At 40.4% G+C, this 12,427-nt stretch overlaps 1 protein-coding gene across 1 annotated transcript in view; it reads left to right on the plus strand.

The window, feature by feature from the left end:
- The window catches only part of FOCAD (focadhesin), a 113,591-nt gene that overhangs the window by 15,964 nt on the left and 85,200 nt on the right, over window positions 1-12,427 (plus strand). Inside the window, exons 7-11 of the mRNA XM_014952613.1 lie at window positions 3,839-3,940; window positions 5,884-6,088; window positions 7,936-8,142; window positions 8,576-8,663; window positions 9,339-9,541. Of these exons, the coding sequence (XP_014808099.1) occupies window positions 3,839-3,940; window positions 5,884-6,088; window positions 7,936-8,142; window positions 8,576-8,663; window positions 9,339-9,541 (805 nt within the window). The remainder of the gene's footprint in view (window positions 1-3,838; window positions 3,941-5,883; window positions 6,089-7,935; window positions 8,143-8,575; window positions 8,664-9,338; window positions 9,542-12,427) is intronic.

Here is a 12,427-nt window from a genome sequence, read left to right on the forward strand (position 1 = left end):
AATCTAAGCTCAAACTGAATTGAGTGGGAGGGCAGGGAAGGTGGGTTTTGGAGGAGCACCTGTCAGCATTCTTGGTGCAGGTGGGTTATGACATGCATGTACAGAACTTTAGCTGTACATTTTTGCTGGAAGCTATTAACTTTTTAAATGAACTATTTTACATTATTCTTAATGATTCATCTTGCATGGTTTTTATTGTCTTAAACTTTTGGAGAGCTGCCAACTTTCTGAAACCCAAATTCAGAGCAGGTAGAAAAATGCTTTAAAAAAGCATATTTGATGGAGTAAAGTGTTGTTCCATGTTTCTGAAAGGGCCAGGGTCACAGCTGCATATGCAGAAGAGTATGTTGACTGCAGACATGGTTCCTTGTACAGAAAAATCAATCTGTTCCTGAATTTATACTCTACATCGGATTGGTGCTCTTTTCTGTTCAGAGATATAACAAAAAGGTTGAGATGACCTGGAAGTTAAAAATAATTTTTGTTTTATTGTTGCCCTTCACGTAAGACTCATCTTTGTTTCCCTAGACAGGTTATTTACAGGTGGATAACTGCAGTGTCTGGTTGTGCATTTTGTTTTATCCTGAATGCACCAGCAATAATTTATGGTGATAGCAGTGTAATGTCATTTAGAGATGTGCATTTTACATTGCTGTGCCAGCAATTCTTAAGTTAATGTTGATGATAAATTGCATCTACACACCTCATTTTTCTTACCGCTAATAGCATTATGAAATGGAACTATTTTGGGCTCTGTATTGTAGTGTTTCATTATTAATCACTGTTCACTATGGAGCTTAGCTGATTTCTTTCTTCATCCAGTTCAGTGCTGTTATATTAGTTTCAGAACACACAATCTGGCATAAAAGGCTTGCTTTTTTTTTTTGGATAGCAAGCCATTTTAATTTTAGACTTGATGTGTCATATGCGCTGACTTTATGCAGGTTCCACTGACTTCAGTGTCATAGCAGCGCTTAGATCAATGGAGGCTTATTCTACTCATTAGGAAAACTAATTAATTCTTAAAATATGACAAAGGTATTGAAATAAGCAGCTGCTCTAACTCTGTATCTCTGTATGAGGCTATGCGCTTTAAAAGTCCTGGCATGATATGTGAACAGTATTTGTAGCTTGCTGCCTGATAAATGATCCTGCCAGAGATCTTGCTGGATTTGAGTGCTAGGCATGCAACAAGTTTTTGCCTCTTGCATGCTGTCATCTTGGAAATAGGCAATAACCTTAGGCTTTTTAGTCTTTGTACACAGATTGTAAAAGAGGCTGTAACTTCAGTAAAATGTTTACAGAATGAAGTAAGGGGGACGTATGAAGACCATGTATGTAACAACAAACTTTAGAGAAATAAATGTGGGAAATGCCAGGTTTCTAGCCCCAAGTATGGAGGCCAGACCTGTATTACGTGCATCCTTTGTGATCTCAGTCAGTGTCTGTTTTCTGAACATGCTTCAAGCAGTGCAGCACATCAGCCAGCTTTCTGAAAGTCACTGTGTCTTCAAATTATTTGCCTGAACAGAAACACTGGCAGAGGGAGAAGCCAGTGGGGAAAAAACCAAACAAACCACCACCACAAAACAAAAACCAACACCTAGAGAAGTGACCAGTTGGAGGGAACCTAACAGCAACCTTCCCAGGGACTGAAGAATATATAGACTAGACTATTTCAATTGGAATCGTCTATAGCAATCATCTCATCTGAACTGCCTAAGCAATTCAGGGCTGACCAAGTTAAATCTGTTATAGAGGGCATTGTTCAAATGCCTCTAAAACACTGACAGGCCTGGGTCATTGACGACCTCTTTAGGAAGCCTGTACAGTGTTTGACCAGCCCCCAGTAAAGAAATGTTTCCTAATATCCAGTCTAAACCTCCCCCTGGCGTAACTTTGAGCCTCCTACATATTCTGTCACTGGATCCCAGGGAGAGAGGTCAGCACCTTCCTCTTCACTTCCCCTCCTCAGGAAGCTGTACAGAGCAGTAAGATTGCCTTCAGCCTCCTTTTCTCCAAACTAGACAAGCCCAAAACCCTCAGCAGCTCCTCCTAGGGCATTCCTTCCAGCCCTTTGACCAGCTTTGTTGCCCTCCTCTGGATGCATTTAAGGACCTTCATGCCCTTCTTAAATTGTGGGGCCCAGAGCTGCACACAGTACTCAACCCTCAGCAGCTCCTCCTAGGGCATTCCTTCCAGCCCTTTGACCAGCTTTGTTGCCCTCCTCTGGATGCATTTAAGGACCTTCATGCCCTTCTTAAATTGTGGGGCCCAGAGCTGCACACAGTACTCAAGATGAGGCCATAGAAATGCTGAACACAGCGGGATAATCCCCTCTTTTGACCGGCTGGTCGTGCTGTGTTTGACACACCCCAGGATGTGGTTTCCCCCCTTGGCTGCCAGGACACACTGCTGACTCTCATTGAGCTTAATGGCAAACCAGCACCCCCAGATCCCTTTCTGCAGGGCTACTCTCCAGCCACCCCTCTCCCAATTTAGACTTGTGCCCGGGATTACTCTGTCCTAGGTGTAGACTCCACCATTTTGACTTACTAAATTCCATGTAATTAATGACTGCCCAATGCTCCAACCTGTCTAGATTCCTCTGCAAGGCCTCTTGTCCCTTGAGAGAGTCAGCAGCACCTCCTAGTTTGGTATCATCAGCAAGCTCCCTGATGGTGCACTCAAGTCCTGTATCCAGATTGTTGATAAATATATTAAACCCTATTCTGGCCCTAGAATTGAACTCCGAGGAACATCACGGGTGACTGGCAGGGAATTGTCTGGTTGGCTGCTGTTAAGTTGTTGGTATTCCAGAGAAGAATCTAAGCTGTTCTGCTTGTAGTTGGGCAAAGCAGGAAGGGAAACTGGGGGAAATAAGGACACTTAGCAGGCAGGTGGGAATAAAGGGGGAAATCACATCAAGGACAGTGGGTAAACTTCAGAAGGAGGTGATAGATCTAGTGATAAACCTGCCTTCACATCACCAGGTTTTTCCAATTTCCCACCTGTCCAGGAAATTTAATGCTCAGACTCTTACGTTCTGTTTTCTTTTCTTACACTAACTTACTAAAGTCAAATGACTAGTTTTGCTTCCAGCAGAAAAAATTGTGCACTCCATTCCTGCCCAACTTTTACTCTTACCTCCTGCTGTACAATGGTAGTCATAGATGTGAGTGTCACACTTCTAGGTGGTGTAGATGACCTTCAGTCATTGGCTTTAAAGGTGGGGAAGGTGTTGGTGATGATTAATCTGAGAACAGAAGACTGCTAGATCTCAATGACCTTTTCAAATGCAACCGTTGTCAGAGGGCTGGTAAAAGGGAGGTCTCTAAGCTGGTGGTAAGGCCAGCCTTTTTCCTTTCCTGCTTCTTTCAATGCCTATGAAAAGGAGGGAAAATAAATAAATAAATTCGGAGCAGATTTTAAGTAATAAGTGGGATGATGGGCACTTTTATTAGTCTCAGGTGCTGAAGATTTGTACCTATACTTGAAAGACTGGACTGATGCATGACATGTGGTTCAAATTTTTCTGTGGGTATTACTTGGAGCCAGTGTCTCAAATCAGGCCACACATTTGAATGGTGGTCTTTAGACTTCTATTAAAAAAAAGGAAAAGAAAAATCAGACCAGGACTTTTCAAATAGAGATTTTGTTTTAATTTTGCTTCCTGAAGTTCCTATAAAGTATGCTCTTTTGACCGGTTGGCAAAGCTGCTAAAGGGAGTTTGTAGTACTATGGGCCTACTTCCACAGCTGCTTTTGTTTTGAAGATAGTTATTTTGCAAACTTGCTTTCTGCATTATAGGTTGAAATGTAATTTCTTTGTGTTTCAGGAGCACTCCACATCCATTAATCACTGTCCTTGAAAACAGACCTAATTGCTGGCCAGTTCTACTGCAGCAGATAACGGTATTTTTCAATCAGTGTCCAGAGAGGTAAATGAATAAATAAACAAAAAATAGCAAATGTAGATAATTGAATTGTTACCAATGTAGCTCTTTCCTTTAAAGCAGCTTCAATGAGCAGTGAGAATTCTGTCCTTTGAAAAAGATAATTTTAAAATTTAATTACACCATTTAAAGGTTAAAAGTAGAATATTAATAAAATACTAGAATGATCAATCAAAAATTGTTTTTATAGGGTTTTTTAACTCATGTTGAACTAATTTTTATGGATATGGAAAAATTGGTGCAAAATTGATAGCACCTTTGGAAATTTTTTTTAAAGTAAGTGATTTTGAGTATTTGCTTTGTCAATATTTTGACTACTTAGTCAAAATCTATACAAAATGGTGGGATGATAAAGGGAAAATACAGACAATTATATCTCACAGCAGAAGATGAGGCCTTTAAAAATTATGCATGCTTCTTGATTTAAAAAAAGTCTAGAAAAATTGTTGGCACAGCCTTATTATAAGGTATCTTTAACTATGAACAAATACCTAAGCTACCAACAATTTCAGCACTTCTTCATGCATATCTCCAAGGAACTTGTCTAATAATGTTTCAATGTAATGTACCAAATGCTGAAGCAGCCTTAAAGCAAAATGTTTTCAGTGATTCTAAACCTATATGTATGCCTTTCAGATAAAAAGTTTCTTTTTAGTCCTGTTTTCTGGAAGACACCTAAAAATCCAACAGACTAATAGTACAGTGAAATTGACTTCTGTATTCTGTTTCTCTGAATAAACAAGTTTATAAATCTCTTAAACTTCTAGTGGGCCTAGGCTGTGTGATCGACAGTAAGACTTTCAAGCAAAAGTGTGTTTTGTTAAATGTAATTGATCAGAATATGTTTAAAATACTATTTGCAAACTTGTTCTTCCACTCAGCTGCTAAATCTGGGACTTCTGAAGACTCCTGTCAAATGTCTGCATGATGGAATGAACTGTGGATTTTTTGCTGGTTGCTTGTTTTGAATTAAAACAGTTGTTCTGCTGAAAAGGAAAATATCTTAAACTTCCTTTGCTTCTTTTTGTGCAAAGGTTTCTGTGGAATAAAGTTCTAGAGTGGGAATATAGAATCATAGAATCATTTAGGTTAGAAAAGAACCTTAAGAACATTGAGTCCAGCCATCAACCTATCACTACCAAATTCACCACTAAACCTAGTCCTGAAGTCTGACATCAATGTGAGCCACCTATGTTGATAAAATCTATGACTAGGTTCTTGGTAAAGCTCTGCATCAGGGCTGAGTCTTGTTTTAAACTGACTTTTAATTTTCATTCCCTATGCATTTGTTAATGTATTGGTCATTGACTTTATTTGATTGTTTTAGTATTGTCAAGAACAGCTGATATTCCTAACATGGTTAAGTCAAAAGAATTGTTCTGTAATAAATTTTTTACTGGGAAGCCATCTTGCCTAAAACAGTTCCTGTTTCATGTAATCATCTAAGACCGTTGGGCAAAAACTGGCAAGGAATGGACTGTTCTTTGTAATGGAAAGTAGGTTTATGTGTTTTTAAAAGGTATTTCTGAACAGTCTTGTCCAAATGCTACTTCAGAATGGCACACTAGTATCTCATTACATTCAGCAAGGAAAATCACTTTCTTGAGCTGATAAGGAAAAAAAAGAGAAGGGTGAAATGAATAATGTCATAATCTGCAAGTACTTATTGAATAGTATTCATACTTAAATATTGAGTCTTTTCACAACTGCACTTCAATGTATGATTGCTGTGTAAGGTCTCTCTCATGATGGTCCTTCATGCTAGTAAGTCAGAGGTTTTTTGGAAGGTTTAGTAATGCCTTTCACAACACCTTTCTGTTAATTGCCTTTGTAAAATTTTGCAGGGAATATCTCATTGCTTAAGTTTTCCTTGTTTGTTAAGTTTTCGGTAGAAAGTGGTCTCAGCAAACTTATTTCTTGAACTGCAGGGCACAGAGTTCATGTGTTGGCATAATGGCGCCATTTCTAAGATACCTGTATTGTGAACCATCTCAGTTACGGGAATATGCTGAACTGCGAATGGGTTTACTTAAGATCTTACTTCAGCCTCATGGTCCAAAGCACAAGGAAGTGCCCTCCACACTGGAATGCCAGATTCTTCAGTTTCTGTTTGATTTGATTCCACACCTTCAGGTACAGTTGTTGCCTGACCCTACCTTTTACAAATAAATGCTATCAAAGCAATGATAGTATTGCCTTTCAAGTGTGCAAATACAGCATTCTCTTCCATTTCCCATAGACCTGATCTTTTGGTAGTACAGAAATCTAATAAAATGGCTCTTTCTGGTAGATGGTAAAACTTTTTAATTGTTCACACAATCTGATACACTTGATAAAGAGTAAAATGAAACGTGTCTACCGTAATTATTTGGTTCATTAAACATACAGTAAACTTGCCCAGACACCCATCAGAGAGACAATGTTGTTAAATGGCAAGAGATTTGTCAAAACCAGGTAATTTTTAGCTTAACATGGGTAATATTACAAGGAAACAAACTGTATGAGAAATATGATTTAAGTACTCCTAGATATTCCTTTCTCTCTTTGTAACAGAGGGATTAGTGGATCTGAGGACAAAACTCAATCCCTCTCGAATATGCTAAAGTTTTTGAACCTATTTTGAAGTTGCAGTGATACGTGGTAAGAGCTAGGGATTTAATCTTTCTGCCCCCTTTGGATAGGGGTCTGAAGTGTTGGTTAATAATACCTCTACTTTGCCTCATGCTTTACTGTGACATTGGTTAAGCTTTTTGTTCCTCCTTAATACTAGAGCAAGATCTTTTGTTTCTAGTATGCAGTCAAACATGAGGTGCTATGGTGTTATTGTCATAGATGGAGGGTTTGATAGTATCAATAATGTAAAGCTAAACAGTCGGCACTTTTTTTTTTAAAATACTAGAATTCTGTTGCATTTTTTTTAAACCCAGTTTAATACTGGAATGTTTTTATCTTGCATGAGAAACAACTTTCACGGTGGAAAAGAAATACTTTCTTCAAGAAGCCTGTTTAATTGGCTGTTACATAATCTGTCATTGCTTCTCCTTCTTTCTCCTAACCTCAGGGTTTTCTTATCCTTCCTTTAAGCTTTGTCTTATTTAATCCTCTGTATTGTATAAAAGCCAAAATGCTTCTTACTCATTTTGTCTTAAGTATCAACCAAGTTGTCTAAAGTACAGTTTATCACCTGCAGACTTTTCTGCTGAAAAATTCAGTGGACATGAGGCTTCTAATTAAAGCAGATTATTCATAGAATTTGTTCCAAGGGAATAAAATTTGGGATGTTATCCTCAATGCTGGCTCCAGAGTTTGAATCAGAACAACTGTATTTGTCTGGAACTGGAATTTTCAGGAGTGGAAATGCTTTCATCTAACTCATTCGGATTTTGAGGCAGTCTGCTTATCAAAACCTCTTTACTTGGCTTCCAAGTGTGGAGATACTGCATTTGGGTATCACACTTGAGCTTTTCATTTTTGTAGTAGGTAGATTACATGGTGCTCTAGAAGAAGATAACACCACTGCCTTTCTCTTTTGAGACATATGTTAAAATCTTGGTTACATTACAGAAGAAATAGCCTAGAGCAGAATGTTTCTGTTACAAGAATATTTACCCCTTACGTGGAGTCTCCACACTGTTTGTTTTATGTGCCTGAGAGAATCCTGAGAGCTGAATTAATTTGCTATTGCTTTTGAGGGAGAAGGAATATTTTACATCAGCTACCAAGAAATCTTTTTATTCTTTCACATATTTGTAATTTTACTTCAAAACATTAAATAGTAGTTCATTTGTTATTTTTTCAGGGAAACTGGATAAGAGGTTCTTTGGTTTAATTTATAAATGTGTTTCTTCAAATGTTAGCAATACTTACACTGGAAACATTGCAGAGGTAATAGAATTCATTATAAACATGGGGAAATCTGTGTAGATTGGGAAGGGGAACTAAACCAGAATGTGTTTTGTTTTTCAACTACTTCTCTACAGCTTAAAGACTTACTGCAAGTTACAGAAGCTTTGTTTTTTCTGCAAGAACTATTCCTCAGCCTGCTGCGCTACCCTGTGTTTTGGAAAGCTCAGTTATCTCAGTTTTGTCTGCAGCTGATTTGCTTCTGTGAAGTGAGTTTAAATGTAACAGGAGAATGCTCATCTTTGATCTCCTTACTAGAGGACAACTTCGAGCTCTTAAAAGAGGTAGGAGTTTGTGCAGAAAGAAAGAAAATGGTTATATTAAATTTAAAGAATGCCATTTTTGAGACAGTATTTAGATACATGGCATTCATATGCAAGTAACCAGTGTTGTTTCAAAAGTTTCTATTTTATTTTCTTGGTTGAAGAGCTTCAGAAGGCAAAAAACTTAACTGATTCTGTGTATGTATCAGTTAGCATTTTAGTATGGGAGTTGGCTTAAACTGAGCTAAAATGCTTTGAACAAAGTAGCAAATTCAAGTTTTGTAGTTAGTAAGTTAGAATACTATTTTTACACTATTCATAATCTTGTGTTGCTGTGTGTGCATTCACTGTGACTCATGAAGAAACGCCTTACAGAGTTTCCATTGTTGCCCATTTGTACTGTTTAACCCCACTGAAAAACAAAGGCTTGAACCTCTTTCTTTTTCCCTTGCAGGTATTTCCAGTGGAACAGTGTATAATTGGGCTAGCGCTTCTATTGCTGCAAACACCAGAAAGTCAACAAAAGTCTGTCTTGAGTCTAGGTAAAGCTCTTCTTCTGTAAGAGGAATCCACACTCTTAAGACTGTGTCTGTCCTCATGTTTATGAAAATAAGCACTGCATTCTGCTGAAGTTGTGTTGGGGGGTGAAATGTCTTTTTATAAACAGGATTGTTCCTGAATTTAAGAAGGAACATTAGATCTGATGGCAATAAAGATAAATTTTCCTGTTACATTGACTTCTTCCATGAAAGTTACTATATTCTAAGCTTCCTGCTATCTTGGAGCTTATCTTTTTAATTTTTGAGTCAATAGCAGAGTATTACAAGTGAGATTCACGCATCCTGAATGGTTTCTTTTGACAGACCTGAAGGGAACAGGCCTCAGAGCCATTGGCTGAGCTTTCAACTTAGCAGTTTTGATTAGTGGAGTTATTCCAGTAAAAGTGAGGGACTGTGCTACATTCCTATATTGTATTTTTTGTTGCCATCAGGTACTTTGCTTTAAATATCAAAAATGTATGGGTCTCTAAATAGAATTGGAGTTTTACCATAAAATTCTTCTGCACTTTAGGATCCAGAAACTGTAGTTCTTGGGACTGTTACTTTGTTCAACCAGAGTATTTCCTAGAACTGTTTGTCTCATGCTTAAAAGTACAAATTTTGTTAGTTCTTTTTTCCCTACCTGATTTTTGGTTTTCCCCGCTTTGTCTTAAATAGCCTACAAGCTCCTTTCCTGTTCAGAAACCCAGAACATCTCAAATACAGCCCTTACTTTGATGATGCCTGTACTACAGATCTTAACTTCCACAACAGTTGGGGACTGCCTATCAGAGGATGATTCTGGAGCTAACAGGCAGCAGCTGGCTACGAATCTTTTGAGAATATTACAGGAGGAAAGTGTAAAGGATAAAAAGGAACTGGTAAAGTTTATAAGGTTTTTTTCCTTCTTTTGGGGCAGGTACGGGATGCTGCATTACGCATAGCTGCTTGGGAAAGACTCTACATGTGTGAGCTTCTTTGTGTAATACATCGTATGGAAACCCTCAAAAATATGTGCAGTCCATAAAACTAGACTACCTGTGCAGTGGAAGTATGTTTGTATGCTACATACTGTTTTACTTAGGAGATGGGTGTCTATAGATTAAAGAATTCACCTGCATTATTAATCAAGTAACAGGACTTAGTAGAAAACAAGGTTATGTATACTTTGTCTCTTTCAGACTTCCTTTTTCTACTCATCTGCATCCTTTTCCTTACCATTATATGTGACTTAGCTACTGTTCTTCTTCTTTGGCTGAAAAGAGTTACGGAGCACATAAGTATCACTTCCCAAATTTTAGCTAATTATCCTGGATTTTTTTTATCTGTGCTGTTGGTTTTTTGTTTTTATTTATTTACTTATGTTTCACTTAGCTGCCCTCAACATGATTGTTCCATGTGTTCTGACAGCAGGTAACAGTAAGTCTCTTTGATCAAGGTGTGCTTAGCAGTGTGGAAGCTAAGCTCCCTCTCCACTTTATACCTCTATTACGGGGTGTAGGGGGGGTGGTGATGTGATAAATTGGAGACAGAAAAAGATGCCAGTTCTGACTTCTGCCATGTCTCCTTGTCCTAGAATCCCTCTCCATCTTCCATTTTGACAAATCTGAAGAGTTAGGCCCATTTGTATTGAATCATAGAATCATAGAATTTCCCAGGCTGGAAGGGACCTCCAAAGGTCATCTAGTCCGACCTCCCCGCAGTCAGCAGGGACACCCCCAACTAGACCAGGTTGCCCAGGGCCTCGTCGAGCCTCTCCTTGAATATCTCCAGGGATGGGGCCTCAACCACCTCCCTGGGCAACCTGTTCCAGTGCTCCACTACCCTCACAGTAAAGAACCCCCTTCTAATCTCCAATCTAAATCTGTTCTTCTCCAGCTTGAAGCCATTTCCCCTCGTCCTGTCACTACAGGCCTTTCTAAACAGGTTCTCCCCAGCCTTCCTGTAGGCTCCCTTCAGGTACTGGAAGGCTGCTATTAGGTCTCCCCGGAGCCTCCTCTTCTCCAGGCTGAACAACCCCAGCTCCTTCAGCCTGTCCTTGTAGCAGAGGTGCTCCATCCCCCTGATCATCCTTGTGGCCCTCCTCTGGACCCTCTCCATCAGGTCCATGTCCTTCTTATATTGAGGGCTCCAGACCTGCACACAATACTCCAGGTGAGGTCTCACCAGAGCAGAGTAAAGTGGCAGAATCACCTCTCTGGACCTGCTGGCAACGCTTCTTTTGATGCAGCCCAGGATGCGATTGGCCTTCTGGGCTGCAGCTGCACACTGCCTGCTCATGTCCAGCTTCTCGTCCACCAGCACCCCCAAGTCCCTTTCCTCAGGGCTGCTTTCCAACACCTCACCCCCTAGTTTGTATTGGTGGCGAGGATTGTTCCGGCCCAGGTGCAGAACCTTGCACTTGCTCTTGTTGAACCTCATGAGGTTCACCTGGGCCCACCTCTCCAGCCTGTCCAGGTCCCTTTGGATGACATCCCGTCCCTCTGGTGTATCGACAACACCACACAGCTTGGTATCATCCGCAAACTTGCTGATGGTGCCTTTAATCTCCCTGTCTATATCATTGATAAAAATGTTAAACAGCACCGGTCCCAGCACGGACCCTTGAGGAACACCACTTGTGACTGGTCTCCATCTGGACTTTGAGCCATTGAGTACTACCCTCTGGATGCGACCATCTAGCCAGTTCCTTATCCACTGAACAGTCCACCCATCAAATCCGTACCCCTCCAATTTGGCAATCAGGATGTTGTGGGGGACCGTGTCAAAGGCCTTACAGAAATCCAGATAGATCACATCCATAGGTTGCCCCTTGTCTACTGACCAAGTCACTTTATCATAGAAGGCCACTAGGTTAGTCAGGCAGGACCTGCCCCTAGTAAAGCCATGTTGGGTGTCCTGGATTACCTCCCTGTCCTTCATGTGCCCAAGCATGGCATCTAGGAGGATTTGTTCCATGATCTTCCCAGGCACAGAGGTGAGACTGACAGGTCGGTAGTTCCCAGGGTCCTCCTTTCTACCCTTTTTAAAAATGGGTGTGATGTTCCCCTTCTTCCAGTCTGCAGGGACTTCACCTGACTGCCATGATTTTTCAAATATCATGGAAAGTGGTTTGGCAACTACATCAGCTAGTTCCTTCAGGACTCTGGGATGTATCTCATCAGGTCCCATGGACTTGTATATCTTCAGGCTCCTGAGTTGATCTCGTACCTTGTCTTCACTTACAGTGGGAGGGACCTTGTCACCCTGGTCTCCAACTTTTTTGTCATCAACACAAGAACTAGGAGGAAGGGGGTTACCAGTGAAGACCGAGGCAAAGAAGTCATTGAGAACTTCTGCCTTCTCCTCATCTGTTGATACAAGTTCCCCACTGTTGCACATCAGGGGGGGTACATTTTCTTTAACCTTCCTTTTCTGGTTAACGTACCTGTAGAAGCCTTTCTTATTTTTCTTTACGTCCCTTGCCAAGTTCAGTTCTAGCTGTGCCTTGGCCTTCCTGACCTCATTCCTACACATCTTGGCAGCATCCCTATACTCTTCCCAGGATGCCTGTCCCTTCTTCCATTTCCTGTGTAGCCCCATCTTGCCCCTTAGTTTGACCAGCAGGTCTTGGCTCAACCATGGTGGTCTCTTGCCCTCCTTGCCCATTTTCCTACATGTGGGGATTGAGATCTTTTGTGCTCTATAGAGAGCATCCTTAAAAATCTGCCAGCTTTGTTCCGCTCCCTTGTCCCTGAGGGCTGTTTCCCATGGGGTCCTATTTACTA

This window comes from Calidris pugnax, unplaced genomic scaffold (genome assembly GCF_001431845.1).
Source record: "Calidris pugnax isolate Ruff unplaced genomic scaffold, ASM143184v1 scaffold208, whole genome shotgun sequence".
Lineage (NCBI taxonomy): Eukaryota > Metazoa > Chordata > Aves > Charadriiformes > Scolopacidae > Calidris > Calidris pugnax.